The sequence below is a fragment of the Rutidosis leptorrhynchoides genome, chromosome 5, assembly GCF_046630445.1.
Source record: "Rutidosis leptorrhynchoides isolate AG116_Rl617_1_P2 chromosome 5, CSIRO_AGI_Rlap_v1, whole genome shotgun sequence".
Lineage (NCBI taxonomy): Eukaryota > Viridiplantae > Streptophyta > Magnoliopsida > Asterales > Asteraceae > Rutidosis > Rutidosis leptorrhynchoides.
In genome coordinates this window covers 109,990,194-110,016,226 of record NC_092337.1, presented here as the reverse complement: position 1 = coordinate 110,016,226, position 26,033 = coordinate 109,990,194, and the positions used below count along the sequence as shown (strand labels likewise).

General features: G+C 34.0%; 1 protein-coding gene across 2 annotated transcripts; it reads right to left on the bottom strand.

Moving 5' to 3' along the window:
- Nucleotides 1-2,554: 2,554 nt before the first annotated feature.
- On the bottom strand, nucleotides 2,555-8,815 carry LOC139847509 (AUGMIN subunit 5-like). 2 transcript variants are annotated; one of them, XM_071837178.1, is made up of 10 exons: nucleotides 8,151-8,815; nucleotides 6,924-7,463; nucleotides 6,292-6,433; nucleotides 5,102-5,254; nucleotides 4,509-4,718; nucleotides 4,137-4,322; nucleotides 3,809-3,968; nucleotides 3,351-3,546; nucleotides 3,102-3,234; nucleotides 2,555-2,986 (listed from the first exon to the last, which is right to left on the bottom strand). In XM_071837178.1, exons 1-10 carry the CDS (start codon nucleotides 8,675-8,677, stop codon nucleotides 2,858-2,860), a joined length of 2,376 nt encoding a protein of 791 aa, XP_071693279.1. In that variant the 5' UTR covers nucleotides 8,678-8,815; the 3' UTR covers nucleotides 2,555-2,857. The 2 variants fall into 2 exon arrangements, with proteins under 2 accessions (XP_071693279.1, XP_071693280.1); XM_071837179.1 differs by lacking the exon at nucleotides 8,151-8,815 and adding an exon at nucleotides 7,919-7,948.
- Nucleotides 8,816-26,033: the final 17,218 nt, after the last annotated feature.

Sequence of the window (26,033 nt, the reverse complement as noted above, 5' to 3'; positions counted from 1 at the left end):
CCATTTTAAGAGTTATCAAACCCTAACCAAAACTCACAAAATCAATATTCATGTGTTTGAAGTTTTCTTAATCAACCTACGCATCAAAACGAAGCTAGTGATACTAGTAACACAATTAAAACATGAACTTTAACAATCTAACAACATTTAATCACCCAAAACACAAGATTAAGCACACCCATTTCAAATGTTCATACTAGTTACCCAAAACAACAAATCGAACAAATAAAACATATATTCATGTTATATTTGAGCCATAGACACTAACTAACACCATTTCAAGTATATAAAACGAATTTAGAGAAATCTAGTGTTTTAGAAATGTTACCCAAATGTGATGAAATTTGTACCAAAATGTAGAGGATGAAGAGAGGATCACGAATATGTAATTTGTTTTGATGTTTGCTTCTTGATTCGGATTTGGATGATGAATTAAGGATTTGAGTTTAAAGAGTGTTCTTGAGCTAGAGAGGAAAAAAGATGAGGGAGGTGATGAAAATGAATGAATGGTGGAAAGTGGGTTGACTAGTTGACCTAGTCAACTAGTTTGCCTACTTGGCAACTTCGGTCCCTCGAGTTTAAAGCGGGTGCGGGAATTAACCAAACGAGTATTTTAAAAACGCTCGAGTAAACTAGTGATGTTATAATTAAATAACAGGAATATTAAGAATGTTAGTCAACGGAAAAGTACGAATTTAGATAACGGAATATATTATCTAAAAAAAAGACGGGCGTTAAAATAATTTAACGGAAAAATGCGAGATGTTACAGTTGCGTCCTACGATATGTGGATTTGGCATGCTTTCTTTGGTCCAGCGGGTTCGAACAATGATATTAATGTTCTTAACGAATCGGATTTGTTCGAAGATTTATTGGATGGTCAAGCTCCGGAGGTCCGTTACACTGTCAACGGGCACGAATTTACTAAAGGGTATTACATGGTAGATGGCATATACCCAGAATGGGCAACACTTGTCAAGTAGTTTAAATGTCCAATTGAGCCAAAAAATTTAAAGTTTAAACGTTTTCAAGAAGCGCGAGAAAAGACGTGGAACAAGCTTTCGGTGTTCTACAAGCTCGTTGGGCAATACTAAAACTCCTAGCAAGACCTTTTAGTATCAATAAAATACGTCGAATCATGTACACTTGTGTTATACTTCACAGCATGATCACCGAAGACAACGCGCACAACATATGCGGCCTCGAAGAGGATTATTTCCGAAATCGAGAAAACATGCCGCGACGTACTTGGGCCGAGAGAGTTGAGCTCCAAAATCGGGTGGATCGAGAGATGCGAGATCGAAGAGCGCATCATATCCTTCGCAACAATTTGATCAAACACATTTAGACACTCCTGGATGATTATATTGTTCGAAACAATTAGCGTTATTTATTGTGTTATTTTTATTTATGTATTGTCTTTTATTTTATAATTATGTAATGTTTTTAATTTTTTATAATGTAATATTTTTATTTTATTTAATAAAATGTTATTTTTATTTATTTATGGTATTTAAATAATTATTTTAAATTGGTTAAAGTTTGAAATGGAGCGTATGATAGTGAGGGTTTAATGAAAGAAATGTGAAAAAAAATGTTAAAGTGTTTGTCCTGATGTGGCGCTGATGTTGCAGTGAAAATGTATGTTAAAGTTAAGAACCATTGTATTGTGACCTAACATATATAGAACAAAAGCATATTTGAGTGGGTCCGGAATCCACATAGTTACGGACCCACCATTTCTCATTTTTTTTTTCTCGAAAAAACTTAATAGCATTAGATCAACATTCAACAAGTACAATCGATATAAAACATCCAAAATGAACTTTAGCCAAACTAAACATACGCTTCACCAACAGGGTGAAAGACACATTTAACTAGAATACAAAGTAAGAATGAAGCTATAACAAATGGAAACTAAAGTGCGGGTTAACACTAAATGGATACATCCAAGATAAAGAGATAAGTCATGGTGTAATGTGGGTCCATCCTACATTGCCCTTCTTGTAGTGACCAAGCTTCTGTATTGATTGGATGAAGAGCTATCTCTTTTGATTTGATTGTAGGATGGTCCTAGAAATTCTTTAGAATAGCTCTTATTTTGATCTATTATTGTATAGTCAATGTAATTGGCTATGACGTTTTGGTTTGAATAGATTGTTAGATGGTTGTTTGTAGTTGGTTAGGGTCATTTTTGCTTTGAATTAGCGTCCAAGGTTGGTTTGAAGTGTTTGAGTTATATGGTTCGATTTCATCATGTAGTGTCAATATAACTGATAACATCTTGCTAATCTTTGAATGTTTTCTAGTCTTTATTTTCGAAAAAAATACTAGCTAGCTATTAATGTGTAAAAATTTTCAAGCAGTGTTGCATTCAACTTTTATCCAAATTTATGATATGTTTTTGACTAAACTTACAATTTTGAAAATTTTGTTTTGGACTTTGTTAGTTTCTTTCTTGAACATTATTAGAATTTAGTCATTGCAATATATTGTTTTGCATCACATTAGAGGTTCTACATTTGCTCAAGTTCCCTTCTTGAAAATAGTCTCAAATAAAAACAGTCTAACACATTAATTGTTTAAAAAATTAACCACACCCAGGTACACACTAACACACATTACAAATTACATAAGGGGGGTTGTATATCAATAATCAAATGTAAAGCTAAAACAAAGCTCAAACAAAACAACACTATTTTACAAGAATTATACTTTTCCTGGCAAGCAACACCTATACAGAAGAACTATAAGATATCGGCTTTCACATTTCTCCATGTTTCGAGAACATTTTTTAACGGTGCGTAACTAGTAACTGTGGTCTCCTATTGGCTACCTGAATTAAGAATGTGCGACGTTACAGAAGTTCCTTATCATAAAAAGCAAGGAGTTGTTTCACATGATTATTCCATGCAGCAACGTTTTGACCATCAACTGTTACCCAATCAACAACTGTTGATGCTGGTTGTTCCCACCATTCCTCCAACTGCATCACAAATGACATGGTATATATAAGTATAGAGTGAGCCATATTCAAATAAACAGACAAACCCGGTTTGACCCGTTAACCAACCCACCCATTTTACCAAGAAATTACTTACCAACCCACTGACATATTTGCAATCATCCAGACTCTTCTGAGCATTCACAACTCCATTTCTTAACTCAGGTAACCACTTTTCGGTGATTGTTTTTTCTTGTTCTGAAGCCAGATCTAAACAATAGTTTGTTGTCCTACAAGATAAGGACGGTCAAAGTCAAAACAAGTCTGATTGACCCACCAACAAATTTTATACTTTCACTAAATTAAATTTTAAACAATTTGATGTGTTCTTTTAGCAAACACATACCTTTCGTAATCTTGTTGAGCGTGATAGGCGTGATTTAGTAACGAGTGACCACTTTCAACAAGATCTCTCCGGATATGAACTAAATTAATAGACTTTGCTAAGTCCTCTAAAACACAAGCTTCTGAACCTCGCAACTTCAAGCAAAATTCCATTGATTCAAGCACAGATGCTAACCCAGCATCTGAACCTTCCAACCCTATAAATTGCAAAACAACAATTTTACAACTAGTGAAAAAAACGGTGCAAAAATATACATAGGTATAACAAATATGCATGATGCAAGCATATACTTCGTACATCATAGAAGAATGCATACACCTCAAGCAGAACATACAACTTTGTAACTATAGGAATATAAGCTTTTTTTTTTTTTTTTGAAAAGCTATAGGATTTTAGCCTAAATTTTAATAATAAAACATTTCTTGTTTAGCGTAATAGTATAATATATCAAAAGAAACCTGCAGGATATTGAAGGGCTGCTGAAACTCGGCAAATGGAAGGAATGGCAGACGGATCTCTCGCACCAGCTCTTGCAGTCAAAAGAGCTGCACTCTTTTCAGCAGCAGCAATGGCATCATGTCCAGTAGAACCAGTAGGGCCCATAGATTCCAAAAGAGCCTGGTTGACAGAAAAAACAAGTAAAGATCTGATTAAGATACAAAAGATGATAAAACTATTGCATTTTTGTCGTATGTCAGCAACACCTCTAGATGAGTCATAATTTGTTTTGCATTTAGTAAAGCCTCAAGCATAAGTAAATTTTTTCCAAGACAAACATACACGGACCTGCGGAGTTGACGGAAGCATGTAGAGGCTATTATCAGGACTTCGATAAAAAGCAGATACTTCATTATCGATAAGATCCTTTGCATTATTGGATTGGTCGATAACAACGGTGCACGCTGGAATAATTGTACTTGATGCATACTCCCTAGCAGCTAAGGGTTGTTGCCTCCAGAATGCAGCAGCATCCTACATCGTAAGAAAACACATAATTTAAATCGACAAGTATTATTTATATTTCTAGGCTTAATTTGACAATCATTGTTTTTACTTATAGATACAAAACAAACAAAAAGTTAGTACTTGCTTTAATAATGAAACCATCGTAACTGTTGACATAATTATATGCAAGATATAACGAGAACGTGATCTTACCATGTTTGCTCTCAGTAGAGCACTATAAATGGACTTGAGCTCCAATCTGCGAGCATCGAACTCTTCAATTTTTTTCCATTTCTTCTTTAGAGAATCTTCAGCTTCTTTCCTTTCTTCACACAGCATGTTTAACCTCTGAACTTCAGACATCAATGTCGTCAAGCTGGCTTTTAAACCAGCAGCTTCTCTTTCTTTGGTCCAAACCTCCAGCTGAAAATTAAAGATTTCGTAAGTTTTTTATTCTATGATCTAGATTTAATCTCATGTATACTCAGATATGCAAATGTGAGGATAGGTCATTAAAGGTTATATGTTGTTGATAATGTGTGAAACGCGTAAAATTGTAGAAACTTGGGGAAAGAACAAATAAAACAGTTAAAAGGTCGACCAAAGAACACCCAATTTATTGCAATCTCCTATTGCTTACTTTGAAAAATAGAACACAAATCATTATCTTAATACAGTGTGTGTAAAATCATATTTAAAAACTTTATTAAAGAATTTCCAAGACGAGAAAAAATGTTGGTGGGTCAACTCAATATTCTGGGTTTTGCCGCGTTACCAAACACGTATGACGTTTGGTAGAATTTTACCTCTAATTGCCTGAGACTACTCATAGTCTGTGAGGCCCCTCCAACATCAACACTTCCGTACAAGCGCTTTAAAAGCTTTTGGCAAGTGCTTCTAGCCTCTGCAGCTTTGTTTAGTTCATCTTCAGTAGCCACAAATTGCTGAACATGCGCTTTCTGTCAAAAGAAGATAGCAGAAAACACCATGAGTATGTTGTATAAACACAACGAGTTAAATGCGCGCGAATCACATTGAGTAGCAAAACTCATATATTAAGGAAAATGAGTGAGTTGTGTACAGTTTTGTAAAACTCGGCTAACTCGGCCGAGTTCTCGGTTTAGATCACCAGCCGAGTTCTCGGTGCCCAAATCGGTCAATTACTTGGTCAATGACCGAGTTACTCAGTTAATGGCCGAGTTTCGCGGCCAACTTGGAGAGTTCTCGGTCAACTCGGACAACTAGGTAACTCGGCAACTCGGTCAAAAACTCGGAAACTTGGTCAAAAACTCAAACTCTATCAAGAATTAGCCATTTTAGTCAAAGTATATTGGAATTTATACTAGAACATATATATTTATATTAGAAACCTAGAAAGTCTAACATAAGTCAACATTCAAGTTCTCCCCTCCGAGTTGCCGAGAACTCCCAAAAAATGTCCAACCGAGTTCTCCAACCTTGGTTGTGTTTTGTGATGAGGTTGGAAGGGTTAGGTTGACCAGTTAATACTTCATGTCCACTTTCTCTTTATTTTTATAGAGTATTAACGTAATTAATGTATAATGTATTATATACGATTACAAAAACTACACTAACTATGCGTATAAAGAAACTTGGAAGATGATAAGCAATTTAATATACTCAGTGCGCTTATCGATTCACTCGTTTTTAGCTATGATTTCATACTTACCCATTTAGATGAGTGGATATACTTATCCAAGTCAATGTGTTCTTATGTACATAGTCAACATTGCCATATTTGCAAGAGTATATCCCCTTCCGAATAGTCAACATTGTCATTTGTTAAAAAATCTAAGTAAACAACACGTGTTAATGAAAAACGAAAGGGAATCTATAAAAACTGGACGATTGGTTTGGACTTTAGACAATCATGGATACGGCAAATCTAAAAATAATACATCCTAATCTTAGACGAACAAGCAAAATTCAAGCCAAAAATGAAAAATTTGTGAAGGCTACAAAGCAAAGAAGGTACCTGTCTTTCAAGAAGTTGATTTTGAGTTCCTTTCGAAGGCATATCCAACCCCATCTTACCATTACCGTATAGTTGGAACGGTAATGGCGAGTTTACATCAGGAGAAGAATCATGCATTACTCTATTATTTTCATACTTGTACCTGAATTAACATACAAGTCACCGTCAAATTGATTTTTACTGAATATCATAAAAACCGGTGAAGGTGATCCTGCAATATAGAAGTTACAACATGGGTGGGTCGGCAAGTTGGGTATTCAGTCAAACGGGTTCTGGTTGAAAGATCAATTTCATTATAAGCGAAAATTAGGTCAGTTTAGCCGACCCTTGCAATTTATTGTCCATCATTATTAAAATCTTCATAAAATAATCAATACTAAATTGCTTATGATAACAAAAACAGAGCTAGTACAATATACAATAATCATCTAAATCTTCGAATAAAATAAGTTTCTTAGGCTATATGCATTAACAGAAACTTTAGGCACTTTCAACTCATTTGACCCATTCTTCCCAAACTTTCTGATTGAGAAATATCACAACCTGAATCGACCCGTTCATAAGTAAATTATCAATAACGCATATGCTACTGCTATACAGTACCAAAACAGTTAATATTAATGAAATTGTACCGTAACATATCTGCATCAGCTCTCACATCAATTTTCTCTATTTCTTTTGAAACTAAGGATTTCAACCTCTGAGTGTAAGTGGTTATAGCAAGAAGCAACTGAGTAGGACTTTTAAGACAGTTACGAATGACATCATGTACATCATCAGGTATATCTCCATCAACATCAACACCTAATTTAACAGCGTCTATTTGAGGATTCGAATGGATACCGTTTCCTTCGTATGCAGGAAACGAGTTTCGAATCCTTTCGATCATTTGTAACGCGAGAGATTCACATGCCTTTCGAATATTCCGTTCCCTGCTCATTTCAATCAGAATTACATCGTCTGCAGGTTTTGACCCTTTAACAGTCGAATAAACACCTCCTTTCTCATTATCCATCTGACCGGTAACTGATTCCTTCGAAGAATCGTTATCCAGTCTCTGAGCATCTTTAACTTGATTAACATAGGATCGAAGACGTTTATGATATTCAGAAAAAATCCTAGCAGCTTCATCACATTGTTGTTCATAAGCATCTAACATAACTTGCTTGTGCCTGTACAAAATATGGTCATTATTTAGATTGCAACATGGGTATGGTGCCAAAAGCGTTTGTGTCTAAGTCAAATTAAGCAAGATTTGGTTCTCTGCAAACAACACCTAATGAAATTTCAAATTACGATATGTTATTAGCCTTCGATAATGCTTTTATATTCAAGTTTATTCGTACTTGCATCTAATTAATCGATTTTGAGTATTCTAGAATAGACTGAAACTGCTTCTGATTATTAAGATAATGCATTTTAAGGAGCCGTTTAAGAACAAAGACTATCCTAATAAATGTAAGATTACCTAAGTATCTCTAGATTTGAACCAACTAATTATATGATTACATAATTATACAACGGGTATCTAGCATTCCATTTGAAATTCATTAATTATGTAATATAACACATTCAAAATCAGATAATCAGTTACTTTTTGGTAAATTTCTATTATGTAAAGATTTACATGTAAAATGATCCCTGATTAATTAATAATCCCAAAATCATTCTCACTGCAGCCATTCACTATAAAGATGTTACAAGTGAGTTTAAAACACAATAATCAGATGATCACTGCAAAACACAATTACTTCAATATGATCATATTACTATCACTTAATCACTTATACATAAAGAACCAAACAATTATATATAATTCACAACAATTTAAAAACAACTCAATCAGCAATTCACAAAACCTGTAATTCGACCGTTCATCAAGCATCCGTTTTCTTTCCGCTTCTTCACGCGAAACTTCCATCATTCGAGCTTTCAACTCCTTCCGTTGTCGTCTCACCATATGCCTCAATCTCTCAACTTCTTTCTCAGCCAACTCCCTCTCCTGCAAAGCCATCTCTCTGCCATTACTCTCCCCTACATTCATATTCACACCACCTTTCTCCTTCCTTTTCCCTCCCCTAATCCGCCGCCCCGCATCACCGTCGTTAACCGTCACAGCACCACCAGCATTGTCCTTTTCTCCGTGCACGAGTATATTACGACGAATACTATCGACAGTTTTCTCCGATTTAACCCTATTTAACAGAAAACTCCAAACAGGAATCATGTTACCTCTACAAACTCTACGAATTGCATCAGATGATGGCATTGATGCTTTGCTTGAAGCTATGTAAGGTCCTAATGGTCTATACCCCATTTCCTTTTGTAGCCAATCTAAAATGGCTTCTGGTTGTGCAACAGAGCTTGTTGATGATGAAGTCTGCATTTTGTACTCAAATTGGAAACGAATTAGGGTTTTTGAGATGTGAATTAGGGCACGGTGAAGTTGAATTGAAGAAATAGGGTGTATATATCAATGAGATTGAAGTAGTGAGAGACTGAGAGTGTAAAACCCTAGGTTAGATTTTAGTTTCAAAGTGGGGAAGACAAGTAGAGTTGTATAGATCTGGAGAATTTGGTGGGTTGGTTTGGCCGGCAATTTACAATTACAAATCTTGGATAAAAGGCGTTTAATTTAATTTTATTAATTAAGGTTTTGATAATTTTTTAATTACAGCATTAATTAATTAATTAATTATTAATTCATAGAATTAATTAATTAATTATTAATTCATAGAATTAATAATTATTATAAATATAATAATAATTATTATTATAATCATAATTATAATTATAATTATAATTATAATTATAATTATAATTATAATTATAATTATAATAATAATAATAATAATAATAATAATAATAATAATAATAATAATAACAATTAATTAATTAATAATAGTAATAATATTAATATTAATAGTAGTAATAATAATAATAATAATAACTGGTGATATGGGGCTCGGGTTGCCGCGTCATCGTGTAGACATTTTTTGACAATGTCATGGAGTCTTCAAAAGTTGTTTGCGAAGTTTACATTAACAAAATGTTATAGTGTGCGTTTGATCTGAAAAATAATTATATTTGGAAACACATAATTACATCTTATAAATTTGTATAGCGTTAAAGTTAGTAGCCCAAATATATGTATTAGTATACGAAACGTTGTTGACGAAGATTTAGGAAAAAATTGAAGAGAAAAGGAAGGATAAATAATACGGAGTAACAAAATAGGAATTAAGCTTAACGTTTTTTTGAGGAAAATTAGTTTAAATAAAATAGGGACAACATTTTTGGCGGTCGTTTAGTAAAATTTGTAAGGGAGAATTAAAAAAAATGAAACTCAGTAATACTCCTTGTAGGTACAATAGTTTCTGCGCGATGTACAAGTTAGTAAAGCATAAATAGGGAACTATTCACTTACTATTCCCCAACTATGGGAATTAATATGTAGGGATAATAATAGTTGATATTATTAAAAGATGATCTCAACTGACTGCATAACAAGTATTCGTTACGAAACACAACAAATATGTACTCATAAAAATTAAAAACGAGTGATACTGTATAATACAATAGTCACTGGAATACAAGACAATACATTAATTCGTGATTCAGTACAATAATCTCAAGAATACAAGACTAGACTGGCTCAAATTACACTGCGATTTACATCGGGAATTATGGATCGAAGGTTGTTTGGATTCAAAGAGAATACAGGGTGGGAATTGAATTAGGGCTTCGTTCGTTTATATTAGACAACTGCGAAGTATAATTAATCACGTGTTGTACACGTGCCTCTTTAACTTTACGGACGTTTACAACATTTAGCTTCAGGGACTATTTTGGAACTCCGGAATGCAAATAAGGACTTTTATTACAGTAAATGTGATGACCCGGAAATTTCCGATCAAATTTAAACTTAATCTTCATATGAATTCGATACGATAAGCAAAGTCTGTAATATTGAGTCGCAAAATATTTGAACTATTTTCATGAATGCATTAAACTATTTGACCTTTAACTATTCTCGACGATTCACGAACAATTGTGTGTAAATAAAAATGTAAATATATATGAATAGATATATGATATTATAAATCTATATAGTATAGATATAAAAGATTTCTATATTAAAGTATTTATAAAATATACTTTAATCATTTGAATTAAAAATATAAATAAATAAGTTATAATAAAAATGTATATCTATATGGTATCAATGTTATTACTTTCATTACTATAAAAATTACTATTAATATTAAAATCAGTATTAGGGGTGTTATTATTTTGATATATGGATATGAAGTGTTATAGTATTATTATTACTAATGTTATTATTACCAATAATATTATTATTAATAATATTAGTGACATTATAAATTAATATTATTATTATTAATAATAATATTGTAGATATTATTATCAATATCATTATTATTATATTATTACAAAGTGTTATTATTATTATTATTTATAACATTAAGAGTGTAATTATAATTATATTTATTAATTAATAAGATTAAATATAAAATACATATAATAAATATACATATGTATAAAAACAGATTTACTTATACATATGTACTATTATAATTATACAAATACGTATTATGTAATCAATATTATATTTATATACGAATACGAATACATATTATATACAGTTATATACATACTAGAAACAAATTCAGTTTCACATCATTTTCTAACTATATTTGATATGTACTTTTTTTTTGGAATCTGATTACTAAAACTATTTCACAAATTTGTACGAATCTGTTTAACATCCCTCTCCAACTTTATAAAATTTGTCTTGTGTCTGAATTCATTAGAATCAATATCAAATAAAAGGTACAATTTTGTTAGAAGTCATTATCTGCTTTATTTTTTTCTTCCTTTTATCTGCCATTACTTGTATACCATGTCGATTACCTTTTGAACTACGAATCTTTGGCCATAAACCACTCACAATCACCATAGACCTCCATCAGCCACCATCACCGAAGCTTCTGAGAGCATTACTCGAAATTGTCTGTTTAAGACTACCATCAAAACCGCCACGTCCGTCGAGAACAACTGCAACAACACCATCCATCGCCACCTTGCATCCTCTAAAACCCATAACCCAAACCACCATTTTTCAACAAACCCGGCACCACTACTCTCTACATATTTCTGTTTCTATCTAAGAATGAACCAAAACTAAACCCACAAAAACTGTTTCGTCTTCCTTTCTGTTCAAACTCTTGCTACAGCCTTCGACTTCTTCCTATTTTTAACTACCATAAACGATCACCACGAGCAACCCAAGATATTACGCATGTACTGCTGCTGCCAACATACTTCCGTTTCTGTTATCAAATGAAGACAAGAACCACATATTGGTTTGAGGTGTTGTCAACTTAATTATATTGAATTTCTTATAAATTGCACTATAAGCATGTGGGACAACCATGAACTCAATGGCCGACATTAAGCATGATATAAATCACCTTTATATTCGCATGGCTTACATCCTTCTTTATTGTTTATTTTTTTTCGAATCCTAGGCCAAATATGTAGCTTTGTTGGGATAGATCCAATCGATATTTCTTTTGGGCTGTAAACGATCCAAACTTTTTAGGTGGGGCTGATATCATTAGACTTTCCAAATTTTAAATGTATTAGAAATCGGACCCTCATTGCAACGTATCATTTGCTATTTTTTTTTCTTTCGAGAATAGCAACCTATTTCTACTCCCAGCAATCTGTCTCTACTTTAGTTATGAGAATTAATAAGGATGATGTTGATGAAGGTGATGAACTAGGTAAATGATGAAGATAATAATAACAATGATAAATGGATTAGATGATGACGATTAGATTATAATAATGATTGAGAGTATGAATGATGAAGGTCACGATGAGGGTTACTGTGTTCGTGATGAGATGATTACAAGATGATGACGATGATTTATTGATTATTTGATAATGATTATCGAATGGTTATAATTTTATGTGAGTAATGACATAAAATGGTGATCATGATTATAATAATTTATGTTAGATCATGGTGATATAGAATAAAGAATGATGATGATGAAGAAGAAACGGATACCGTATAGGATAAATAAATTTAAGGTATGAACTATAACAGAAAAGGAATGGTTGTTGGATGGTTGGAGCGTTTGTATTTAAACGAGAGGTCCTAGGTTCGAAACCAGGCAACGTCGTTTTATTTTTATTTTACAATAGAAACTGTTGGGCCGATTTATAATAAGTAATTATTATTGGGCCGAAATTTAAATTAAATGGATGGGTTATTTAATTGCCTTGTAGTTGGGCCGTATTAAGTTTATGGGGCTGTGTTTATTCGGTTGCCCAAGAAGCCATCATATGTGCGGTACGAAGACTAGTGCCATGAAGAAGATGATAGGATGATATTATGAGTTATATTAAATCGGGATAGGAATTAGAACAGAAATAATAAGCACCATAGATGGTTAAGGGGTGGTATCGGTTAGCGAGAGGTCGTGTGTTCGAGTCCCGGTGATAGCATTTCTTTTCTCTTGAAGGTAGCTACTATTATTAATTTATTATTATTATTATTATTATTATTATTATTATTATTATTATTATTATTATTATTATTATTATTATTATTATTATTATTATTATTATTATTAATATTATCATTATTATTATCATTATTATTTTTATTATCATTATTATTATTTTTAACATTAATATCATTATTCTTAACATTATTATTATTATTATTATTATCATTTTTACTACTAGTATCATTATAATTATTATTATAACTATATTATTAAAAGAATCATTTTTAGTAAAGTTATTATTTTTATTAAAGTTATTTTTAAAAATTATTATTAAAACTACCATTAATATCATTATTAGAATTATCATAAATTTTATCATAATTAGTATTATTTTTATCATTATTATTAGTATTATTAATATATCAAATGAAGATTTTCTATATAAAAATATATCAAATACATATATAATAACTATATAAATATTACATTTCTATTTTAAATAAGTAATATATAATTAATATATACAAACGGGTTTGATTATTATTACATGTTAATTATATGTGTTAATATATATATAAATGATATAGGTTCGTGAATCCGAGGCCAACCCTACATTTGTTCATTATCGTCATATGTATTTTTACTACAAAATACAATAGGTGGGTTTCATCTGCCTTTTACCCTTTACATTTTTGGGCTGAGAATACATGCTCAACTTTTATACCTGTTTTACGAAATAGACACAAGTACCTTAACTACATTCTATGATAGAATTATCTGGGATTGGGGTTGATTATTATGACACGCATTAGCCCCCGGTTTCCGTTAGAGAGTATGAGCTCCCGAGCCGGGTGGATGGTTTATTATTTATGACAATTTGGCACCGGTTGTCCTATATTTTATAAACATGTGTTCAGCCGTGGGGTGTAAAGACCGGCACAGAGGTTCTATATTTTGAAGGCACATGTATTCAGCCGTGGGATGAAAGACCGGCACAGATGGTTACTATTATATTATGAATCCTCACCAGGTGTTCTTCATATGAAAGATATTTTTTTTTGCAGTTGGAATGGGACTTCTGCACGTTTTATAATATTTAAAATCTTGTGGTCTATTAAAATGATGAAAATGAAATGATTACTATAAACTGATGAACTCACCAACCTTTTGGTTGACACTTGAAAGCATGTTTATTCTCAGGTTTGAAAGAAATCTTCCGCTGTGCATTAGCTCATTTTAAGGATATTACTTGGAGTCATTCATGACATATTTCAAAAGACATTGCATTCGAGTCGTTGAAGTTCATTAGAGATTATTATTAAGTAAATGACGGATTAGGTCATTTATAGTTTGGATATTATGAAATGGTATGCATACCTGTTAACTTTTGATGAAATGAAAGTTTGTCTTTTAAAAAAAACGAATGCAATGTTTGAAAAATGTATCATTTAGAGGTCAAGTACCTCGCGATGAAATCAACTATTGTGAATCGTTTATAATCGATATGGACTTCGTCCGGATGGATTAGGACGGGGCGTTTCAGTTGGTATCAGAGCGGTGGTCTTAGCGAACCAGGTCAACATTAGTGTGTCTAACCGGTAGTTGTTAGGATGCATTAGTGAAGTCTGGACTTCGACCTAGTAGTTGTTAGGTTATATTAAAGAGTCTGGACTTGAACCTGGTATGCATGTCAAAAGTTTTGCTTATCATTTTTGTCGAAAATTACTTGCTTATCATTCTTAGTCTAGACACATCTTACTGCATCGACTGCATGAATAGTGTATAGACAAAATTCATATCTTAGTGTATCTGCTAATCCATATCTTAGCGTATCTGTTACCCTAAACTATACCTGATATATTTCGTAAATTCCTCCGTAATCTACGAAAATCTTTTGTTCTATATATATAGGTATTCTATGTAATTAGAATATCATCCGATATCCGAAAATCATTTCATTTCAAGAAATCCTTCATTCAATCGTACGCAATGGAACTCACAACTAGTTCAAGTCCCTCGGATTCCGATATGGAGTCCCACTCCAGCTCCAAAAGCAGTGTCACCAGAATGAAACAATCAATCAGCCATCCCCAATTCATCTGATGGGTTCGTAGCCTTCTCAATCATTGGAGATAAGAAGAAGGTGATCCCTTTCATCCACCACATTCCCCTCTTGGCAAAGAACCTGAAGCACTTGCCGGCGAACCTGTTCGTAATACCATTTTTCTCTCATTTCCAGAGTATCTCGCTATGATTATATACTATCTCAATTTCAAAACCTTATTCACTCGCTTGTTCCGACCGACAATCATCCCGGAGTAATCAAAGAAGTCAACGAGCTTCGCGCCTGAGTTGTAGCCTTGAAAAATATGGTGCAAAATGTACCAGCTTCAGCAATATCTTCAACATCAACAGTACCATCAATAACAACATCCGCAACCCAAGCCTCAATTTCGCAATCTGTCCCACGAACATCAACATCATACGCACCATAGATACCAAGGAGTACCAACAGCAATGAACTATGAAGTATTGAACCATAACTTCATTAATATTCTGCGAAGAATATGTGGTTCCTAATAGTTTTAGAGATTACTTATTCTAGCTCAAATCAAAAATCAAATGAGTCTAATATTATATTGACTCATTAAATCCATGATTACATCTGAAGAAAATATATATGTATATATGTTTTCATAAAGATTGTAATTAAAAATTCTTTCATACCAACTGTTAATGATGAAAATATTTTAACGGGTAGGTAATACCCGAGGAATATTTAAATTTCACATTAATAAGTTACACTGTACATTCTTCAATTCAGATTCAACAGTCATTAACAACACTGCTCAAACTCACGCATATACGTATCCGTTCACCAAAGAGCAACTATTTTCATCCAAGTTCAATTTCATATCAGGATTTTGACCAATCAGAATCCAAGTCAAGATTTGACAAGTGGCATAATGAAGAAAATAATGAACAAAATAAAATTTATTAGTAACCAATTAATTAACCACGTAAAACTTTAAAACTATATTAACCAAATCCTAGCTAACTGTTCCTAGCTAACTGTTCCTATATGATTATTTCCTTATAATATACAAGTTCTGGTTGAACTATTGGACTATTGAACTACTATCATTGGACAATTAAAAAGTATTAAAAGAGTAGGAAATATTAATTGCAACACATTTTAACTTAAAATATAAAAAATAAATTACATCTACTACAGTTAAATATTTCCTCAAGTTTGCCACTTGATTTCATCTTAAACCTCATTTGTATATTGACGATTACAATCTGCGTTCAAACCTTTCGTAATTCTTGAAAACACCTCAATCGAGAGGATGAACCAACCACACTTCATCTACGGAAGAAAAGATTGATGCGTATAGTTATGCACCTGAAAACACTCGGAACCTGAGTAAACGTTTAACACGTATCTGTGTTAGCTCCTTTGGCGTTGTTATTACCGAAAATAACCTTGCAATCCCTTTCTAAAGTAGCAAATTTTGTCACAGCTCCAGCAAGTTAACTTCGACTTTTCATTTGAAACGACCTTATTATAACCTTGAATTATGTGCGTGCTCTTTTATTGTTACCGGGGAACTGTTTACATTCCACCACATTAGCAGTAAACTTACCAGCAATTTCATCGATCTTTGATTTTCTGAAAAATCATCATATTCATTAAAACCTTATCATATACTCATCCGAATCTTGTAATAAGAATTGTCATATCAATTACCGAGAATCCGCAATCAGTATTTCGAATCTCGCAACGTTTCTACATCAACAGTTATAAGTATACATATAACCCTTGAAATGTCCCGTTCTTATTGATTAAAAACGTTCCATATTAATTGATTTCGTTGCGAGGTTTTGACCTCTATATGAGACGTTTTTCAAAGACTGCATTCATTTTAAAACAAACCATAACCTTTATTTCATCAATAAAGGTTTAAAAAGCTTTACGTAGATTATCAAATAATGATAATCTAAAATATCCTGTTTACACACGACCATTACATAATGGTTTACAATACAAATATGTTACAACAAAATAAGTTTCTTGAATGCAGTTTTTACACAATATCATACAAGCATGGACTCCAAATCTCGTCCTTATTTAAGTATGCGACAGCGGAAGCTCTTAATAATCACCTGAGAATAAACATGCTTAAAACGTCAACAAAAAATGTTGGTGAGTTATAGGTTTAACCTATATATATCAAATCATAATAATAGACCACAAGATTTCATATTTCAATACACATCCCATACATAGAGATAAAAATCATTCATATGGTGAACACCTGGTAACCGACAATAACAAGATGCATATATAAGAATATCCCCATCATTCCGGGACACCCTTCGGATATGATATAAATTTCGAAGTACTAAAGCATCCGGTACTTTGGATGGGGTTTGTTAGGCCCAATAGATCTATCTTTAGGATTCGCGTCAATTAGGGTGTCTGTTCCCTAATTCTTAGATTACCAGACTTAATAAAAAGGGGCATATTCGATTTCGATAATTCAACCATAGAATGTAGTTTCACGTACTTGTGTCTATTTTGTAAATCATTTATAAAACCTGCATGTATTCTCATCCCAAAAATATTAGATTTTAAAAGTGGGACTATAACTCACTTTCACAAATTTTTACTTCGTCGGGAAGTAAGACTTGGCCACTGGTTGATTCACGAACCTATAACAATATATACATATATATCAAAGTATGTTCAAAATATATTTACAACACTTTTAATATATTTTGATGTTTTAAGTTTATTAAGTCAGCTGTCCTCGTTAGTAACCTACAACTAGTTGTCCACAGTTAGATGTACAGAAATAAATCGATAAATATTATCTTGAATCAATCCACGACCCAGTGTATACGTATCTCAGTATTGATCACAACTCAAACTATATATATTTTGGAATCAACCTCAACCCTGTATAGCTAACTCCAACATTCACATATAGAGTGTCTATGGTTGTTCCGAAATATATATAGATGTGTCGACATGATAGGTCGAAACATTGTATACGTGTCTATGGTATCTCAAGATTACATAATATATAATACAAGTTGATTAAGTTATGGTTGGAATAGATTTGTTACCAATTTTCACGTAGCTAAAATGAGAAAAATTATCCAATCTTGTTTTACCCATAACTTCTTCATTTTAAATCCGTTTTGAGTGAATCAAATTGCTATGGTTTCATATTGAACTCTATTTTATGAATCTAAATAAAAAAAGTATAGGTTTCTAGTCGGAAAAATAAGTTACAAGTCATTTTTGTAAAGGTAGTCATTTCAGTCGAAAGAACGACGTCTAGATGACCATTTTAGAAAACATACTTCCACTTTGAGTTTAACCATAATTTTTGGATATAGTTTCATGTTCATAATAAAAATCATTTTCTCAGAATAACAACTTTTAAATCAAAGTTTATCATAGTTTTTAATTAACTAACCCAAAACAGCCCGCGGTGTTACTACGACGGCGTAAATCCGGTTTTACGGTGTTTTTCGTGTTTCCAGGTTTTAAATCATTAAGTTAGCATATCATATAGATATAGAACATGTGTTTAGTTGATTTTAAAAGTCAAGTTAGAAGGATTAACTTTTGTTTGCGAACAAGTTTAGAATTAACTAAACTATGTTCTAGTGATTACAAGTTTAAACCTTCGAATAAGATAGCTTTATATGTATGAATCGAATGATGTTATGAACATCATTACTACCTTAAGTTCCTTGGATGAACCTACTGGAAAAGAGAAAAATGGATCTAGCTTCAATGGATCCTTGGATGGCTCAAAGTTCTTGAAGCAAAATCATGACACGAAAACAAGTTCAAGTAAGATCATCACTTGAAATAAGATTGTTATAGTTATAGAAATTGAACCAAAGTTTGAATATGATTATTACCTTGTATTAGAATGATAACCTACTGTAAGAAACAAAGATTTCTTGAGGTTGGATGATCACCTTACAAGATTGGAAGTGAGCTAGCAAACTTGAAAGTATTCTTGATTTTATGAAACTAGAACTTTTGGAATTTATGAAGAACACTTAGAACTTGAAGATAGAACTTGAGAGAGTTCAATTAGATGAAGAAAATTGAAGAATGAAAGTGTTTGTAGGTGTTTTTGGTCGTTGGTGTATGGATTAGATATAAAGGATATGTAATTTTGTTTTCATGTAAATAAGTCATGAATGATTACTCATATTTTTGTAATCTTATGAGATATTTCATGCTAGTTGCCAAATGATGGTTCCCACATGTGTTAGGTGACTCACATGGGCTGCTAAGAGCTGATCATTGGAGTGTATATACCAATAGTACATACATCTAAAAGCTGTGTATTGTACGAGTACGAATACGGGTGCATACAAGTAGAATTGTTGATGAAACTGAACGAGAATGTAATTGTAAGCATTTTTGTTAAGTAGAAGTATTTTGATAAGTGTATTGAAGTCTTTCAAAAGTGTATAAATACATATTAAAACACTACATGTATATACATTTTAACTGAGTCGTTAAGTCATCGTTAGTCGTTACATGTAAGTGTTGTTTTGAAACCTTTAGGTTAACGATCTTGTTAAATGTTGTTAACCCAATGTTTATAATAACAAAAGAGATTTTAAATTATTATATTATCATGATATTATGATGTACGAATATCTCTTAATATGATATATATACATTAAATGTCGTTACAACGATAAACGTTACATATATGTCTCGTTTCAAAATCATTAAGTTAGTAGTCTTGTTTTTACATATGTAGTTCATTGTTAATATAATTAATGATATGTTTACTTATCATAATATCATGTTAACTATATATATAACCATATATATGTCATCATATAGTTTTTTTTTACAAGTTTTAGCGTTCGTGAATCACCAGTCAACTTGGGTGGTCAATTGTCTATATGAAACCTATTTCAATTAATCAAGTCTTAACAAGTTTGATTGCTTAACATGTTGGAAACATTTAATCATGTAAATATCAATCTCAATTAATATATATAAACATGGAAAAGCTCGGGTCACTACAGTACCTACCCGTTAAATAAATTTCGTCCCGAAATTTTAAGTTGTTGAAGGTGTTGACGAATCTTCTGAAAATAGATGCGGGTATTTCTTCTTCATCTGATCTTCACGCTCCCAGGTGAACTCGGGTCCTCTACGAGCATTCCATCGAACCTTAACAATTGGTATCTTGTTTTGCTTAAGTCTTTTAACCTCACGATCCATTATTTCGACGGGTTCTTCGATGAATTGAAGTTTTTCGTTGATTTGGATTTCATCTAACGGAATAGTGAGATCTTCTTTAGCAAAACATTTCTTCAAATTCGAGACGTGGAAAGTGTTATGTACAGCCGCGAGTTGTTGAGGTAACTCTAGTCGGTAAGCTACTGGTCCGACACGATCAATAATCTTGAATGGTCCAATATACCTTGGATTTAATTTCCCTCGTTTACCAAATCGAACAACGCCTTTCCAAGGTGCAACTTTAAGCATGACCATCTCTCCAATTTCAAATTCTATATCTTTTCTTTTAATGTCAGCGTAGCTCTTTTGTCGACTTTGGGCGGTTTTCAACCGTTGTTGAATTTGGATGATCTTCTCGGTAGTTTCTTGTATAATCTCCGGACCCGTAATCTGTCTATCCCCCACTTCACTCCAACAAATCGGAGACCTGCACTTTCTACCATAAAGTGCTTCAAACGGCGCCATCTCAATGCTTGAATGGTAGCTGTTGTTGTAGGAAAATTCTGCTAATGGTAGATGTCGATCCCAACTGTTTCCGAAATCAATAACACATGCTCGTAGCATGTCTTCAAGCGTTTGTATCGTCCTTTCGCTCTGCCCATCAGTTTGTGGATGATAGGCAGTACTCATGTCTAGACGAGTTCCTAATGCTTGCTGTAATGTCTGCCAGAATCTTGAAATAAATCTGCCATCCCTATCAGAGATAATAGAGATTGGTATTCCATGTCTGGAGATGACTTCCTTCAAATACAGTCGTGCTAACTTCTCCATCTTGTCATCTTCTCTTATTGGCAAGAAGTGTGCTGATTTGGTGAGACGATCAACTATTACCCAAATAGTATCAAAACCACTTGCTGTCCTTGGCAATTTAGTGATGAAATCCATGGTAATGTTTTCCCATTTCCATTCCGGGATTTCGGGTTGTTGAAGTAGACCTGATGGTTTCTGATGCTCAGCTTTGACCTTAGAACACGTCAAACATTCTCCTACGTATTTAGCAACATCGGCTTTCATACCCGGCCACCAAAAATGTTTCTTGAGATCCTTGTACATCTTCCCCGTTCCAGGATGTATTGAGTATCTGGTTTTATGAGCTTCTCTAAGTACCATTTCTCTCATATCTCCAAATTTTGGTACCCAAATCCTTTCAGCCCTATACCGGGTTCCGTTTTCCCGAATATTAAGATGCTTCTCCGATCCTTTGGGTATTTCATCCTTTAAATTTTCCTCTTTTAAAACTCCTTGTTGCGCCTCCTTTATTTGAGTAGTAAGGTTATTATGAATCATTATATTCATAGATTTTACTCGAATGGGTTCTCTGTCCTTCCTGCTCAAGGCATCGGCTACCACATTTGCCTTCCCCGGGTGGTAACGAATCTCAAAGTCGTAATCATTCAATAATTCAATCCACCTACGCTGCCTCATATTCAGTTGTTTCTGATTAAATATGTGTTGAAGACTTTTGTGGTCGGTATATATAATACTTTTGACCCCATATAAGTAGTGCCTCCAAGTCTTTAATGCAAAAACAACCGCGCCTAATTCCAAATCATGTGTCGTATAATTTTGTTCGTGAATCTTCAATTGTCTAGACGCATAAGCAATCACCTTCGTTCGTTGCATTAATACACAACCGAGACCTTGCTTTGATGCGTCACAATAAATCACAAAATCATCATTCCCTTCAGGCAATGACAATATAGGTGCCGTAGTTAGCTTTTTCTTCAATAACTGAAACGCTTTCTCTTGTTCATCATTCCATTCAAATTTCTTCCCTTTATGCGTTAATACAGTCAAGGGTTTTGCTATTCTGGAAAAGTCTTGGATGAACCTTCTGTAGTAACCAGCTAGTCCTAAAAACTGGCGTATGTGTTTCGGAGTTTTCGGGGTTTCCCACTTTTCAACAGTTTCTATCTTTGCCGGATCCACCTTAATACCTTCTTTGTTCACTATGTGACCGAGGAATTGAACTTCTTCCAACCAAAATGCACACTTTGAAAACTTAGCGTACAATTCTTCCTTCCTCAATACTTCTAACACCTTTCTCAAATGTTCACCGTGTTCTTGGTCATTCTTTGAGTAAATAAGTATGTCATCAATGAAAACAATGACAAACTTGTCAAGGTATGGTCCACACACTCGGTTCATAAGGTCCATGAACACAGCTGGTGCATTAGTTAAACCAAACGGCATGACCATAAACTCGTAATGACCGTAACGTGTTCTGAAAGCAGTCTTTGGAATATCATCTTCTTTCACCCGCATTTGATGATACCCGGAACGTAAGTCAATCTTTGAATAAACAGACGAGCCTTGTAGTTGATCAAATAAGTCGTCGATTCTCGGTAGTGGGTAGCGGTTCTTGATGGTAAGTTTGTTCAACTCTCGGTAGTCGATACACAACCTGAATGTACCATCTTTCTTCTTGACAAACAAAACAGGAGCTCCCCACGGTGATGTGCTTGGTCGAATGAAACCACGCTCTAAAAGTTCTTGTAATTGGCTTTGCAGTTCTTTCATCTCGCTGGGTGCGAGTCTGTAAGGAGCACGAGCTATTGGTGCAGCTCCTGGTACAAGATCTATTTGAAATTCAACGGATCGATGTGGGGGTAATCCCGGTAATTCTTTCGGAAATACATCGGGAAATTCTTTTGCAATGGGAACATCATTGATGCTCTTTTCTTCAGTTTGTACTTTCTCGACGTGTGCTAGAACAGCATAGCAACCTTTTCTTATTAGTTTTTGTGCCTTCAAATTACTAATAAGATGTAGCTTCGTGTTGCCCTTTTCTCCGTACACCATTAAGGGTTTTCCTTTTTCTCGTATAATGCGAATTGCATTTTTGTAACAAACGATCTCCGCTTTCACTTCTTTCAACCAGTCCATACCGATTATCACATCAAAACTCCCTAACTCTACTGGTATCAAATCAATCTTAAATGTTTCGCTAACCAGTTTAATTTCTCGATTCCGACATATATTATCTGCTGAAATTAATTTACCATTTGCTAATTCGAGTAAAAATTTACTATCCAAAGGCGTCAATGGACAACTTAATTTAGCACAAAAATCTCTACTCATATAGCTTCTATCCGCACCCGAATCAAATAAAACGTAAGCAGATTTATTGTCAATAAGAAACGTACCCGTAACAAGCTCCGGGTCTTCCTGTGCCTCTACCGCATTAATATTGAAAACTCTTCCACGGCCTTGTCCATTCGTGTTCTCCTGGTTCGGGCAATTTCTAATAATGTGGCCCGGTTTTCCACATTTATAACAAACTACATTGGCATAACTTGCTCCGACACTACTTGCTCCACCATTACTCGTTCCGACACCATTTGTTCCTTTCGTTCTATTAACCCCTGGTCCGTAGACCTCACACTTCGCCGCGCTATGACCATTTCTTTTACACTTGTTGCAAAATTTGGTGCAGAACCCCGAGTGATTCTTTTCACACCTTTGGCATAGCTGCTTCTGATTGTTGTTGTTGTTGCGGTTATTATTGTTGTTGGGATGATTGTTGTAGTTACTGTTGTTGTTGTTGTTGTTGTTGTTGGGCCGTTTGTTGTAGTTGCGATTGATGTTGCGATTGTTGGGATAATTGTTGCGATTATTGTTGTAATTGCTGTTGTTGTTGTATTGGTGATTCTTATCACCGTTTTCCTCCCACTTTCTTTTGACTTGCTTCACATTGGCCTCTTCAGCAGTCTGTTCTTTAATTCTTTCTTCAATCTGGTTCACGAGTTTGTGAGCCATTCTACATGCCTGTTGTATGGAGGTGGGCTCGTGTGAACTTATATCTTCTTGGATTCTTTCCGGTAATCCTTTCACAAACGCGTCGATCTTCTCTTCCTCATCTTCGAATGCTCCCGGACACAATAGGCACAATTCTGTGAATTGTCTTTCGTACGTGGTAATATCAAATCCTTGGGTTCGTAACCCTCTAAGTTCTGTCTTGAGCTTATTGACCTCGGTTCTGGGACGGTACTTCTCGTTCATCAAGTGCTTGAATGCTGACCACGGTAGTGCGTACGCATCGTCTTGTCCCACTTGCTCTAGATAGGTATTCCACCATGTTAACGCAGAACCTGTGAAGGTATGCGTAGCGTACTTCACTTTGTCCTCTTCAGTACACTTACTTATGGCAAACACCGATTCGACCTTCTCGGTCCACCGTTTCAATCCGATCGGTCCTTCGGTTCCATCAAATTCCAAAGGTTTGCAGGCAGTGAATTCTTTGTAGGTGCATCCTACACGATTTCCTGTACTGCTAGATCCAAGGTTATTGTTGGTATGTAGCGCAGCCTGTACTGCGGCTATGTTTGAAGCTAGAAAAGTACGGAATTCCTCTTCATTCATATTCACGGTGTGTCGAGTAGTCGGTGCCATTTCCTTCAAAATAGTCAAATGGAACAAGTTAATCATACAGAATATTAAGAGTAGTTAATAGTATTTCGTAGCATAATATGAACTCATTTATAAAAGCTTTTTCTTCATATTAGCGTTTTATAAGTTTAAATTCGGGTAGTACCTACCCGTTAAGTTCATACTTAGTAGCTAATATACAATTCAACTACTACAATTCTATATGAAAAACTGATTATAATAATATTTCGCGTTCAAACTTTTATACAATATTTTACAAACTTACAATACCGCTTATTTTACATAAAGCTTGAAATATAGCACACAATAACTTTGATACAAGATAGTTGTGAAGATAATTCTAGCTAGTACACAAGTCGTTCCGCAAAGGCAATAAAGACACGTAATTCATACGTCCAGAAACAAGTCATGCATTCTGGTTTTACTAGGACTACTTCCCATCCTTGGTCTTGTGCAACATAACCGTTATGGCCGTTGATAAGACAGCGTGTTGTAACGTCATCAAAGGGACGAGGGTTACGTAATGTCCAACAGTCCCGTAATAATCTAAAAACCTCATTTCTTACCCCAATTACCGACTCCGTCACTTGTGGAAACGTTTTGTTTAATAGTTGTAGCCCGATGTTCTTGTTCTCACTTTGGTGAGAAGCGAACATTACTAATCCGTAAGCATAACATGCTTCTTTATGTTGCATGTTAGCCGCTTTTTCTAAATCACGAAGTCCAATATTCGGATATATTGAGTCAAAATAATTTCTTAACCCGTTGCGTAAAATAGCATTTGGGTTCCCCGCAATATATGCGTCAAAGTAAACACATCGTAACTTATGGGTTTCCCAATGTGATATCCCCCATCTTTCAAACGAAAGTCTCTTATAAACCAAGACATTCTTGGAACGTTCTTCGAATGTCTTACAAACTGATCTCGCCTTAAATAGTTGTGCCGAGGAATTCTGGCCGATTCTAGACAAGATTTCATCAATCATGTCTCCGGGTAGGTCTCTTAAAATATTGGGTTGTCTATCCATTTTGTGTTTTTAAACTGTAAAATAGACAAGAGTTAGATTCATAAAAAAAAATACTTATTAATACAAGCAATTTTTACATATATCATAAAGCATAAGAACACTATATTACATATATTACACCACACGAATACAACTATCTTATTCCGACTCGCTCGTTTCTTCTTCTTCAGTTTTGGTTCGTTTTGCCAAGTTTCTAGGGATATATGATGTTCCCCTAATACGAGCCGTAATTTTCCACATTGGTTTAGAAAAACCTGGTGGTTTAGAGGTTCCCGGGTCATTGTTACAACTTAAGGACTTCGGGGGTTGACGATACATATAAAGTTCATCGGGGTTGGAATTAGATTTCTCTATTTTTATGCCCTTTCCCTTATTATTTTCTTTTGCCTTTTTAAATTCAGTTGGGGTAATTTCTATAACATCATCGGAATTCTCGTCGGAATCCGATTCATCGGAGAATTGGTAATCCTCCCAATATTTTGC

Bases quoted from the DNA above. Each gene is read 5' to 3' on its own strand.
- LOC139847509 (XM_071837178.1), bottom strand. From the start codon at position 8,677: ATGCAGACTTCATCATCAACAAGCTCTGTTGCACAACCAGAAGCCATT. The intron at 7,464-8,150 runs GTTTTGTGAATT...TATTTTGTACAG, and splicing joins GATGAACGGTCGAATTACAG to GCACAAGCAAGTTATGTTAG. The intron at 3,547-3,808 runs GTTTCTTTTGAT...TGCAATTTATAG, and splicing joins AGCCCTTCAATATCCTGCAG to GGTTGGAAGGTTCAGATGCT.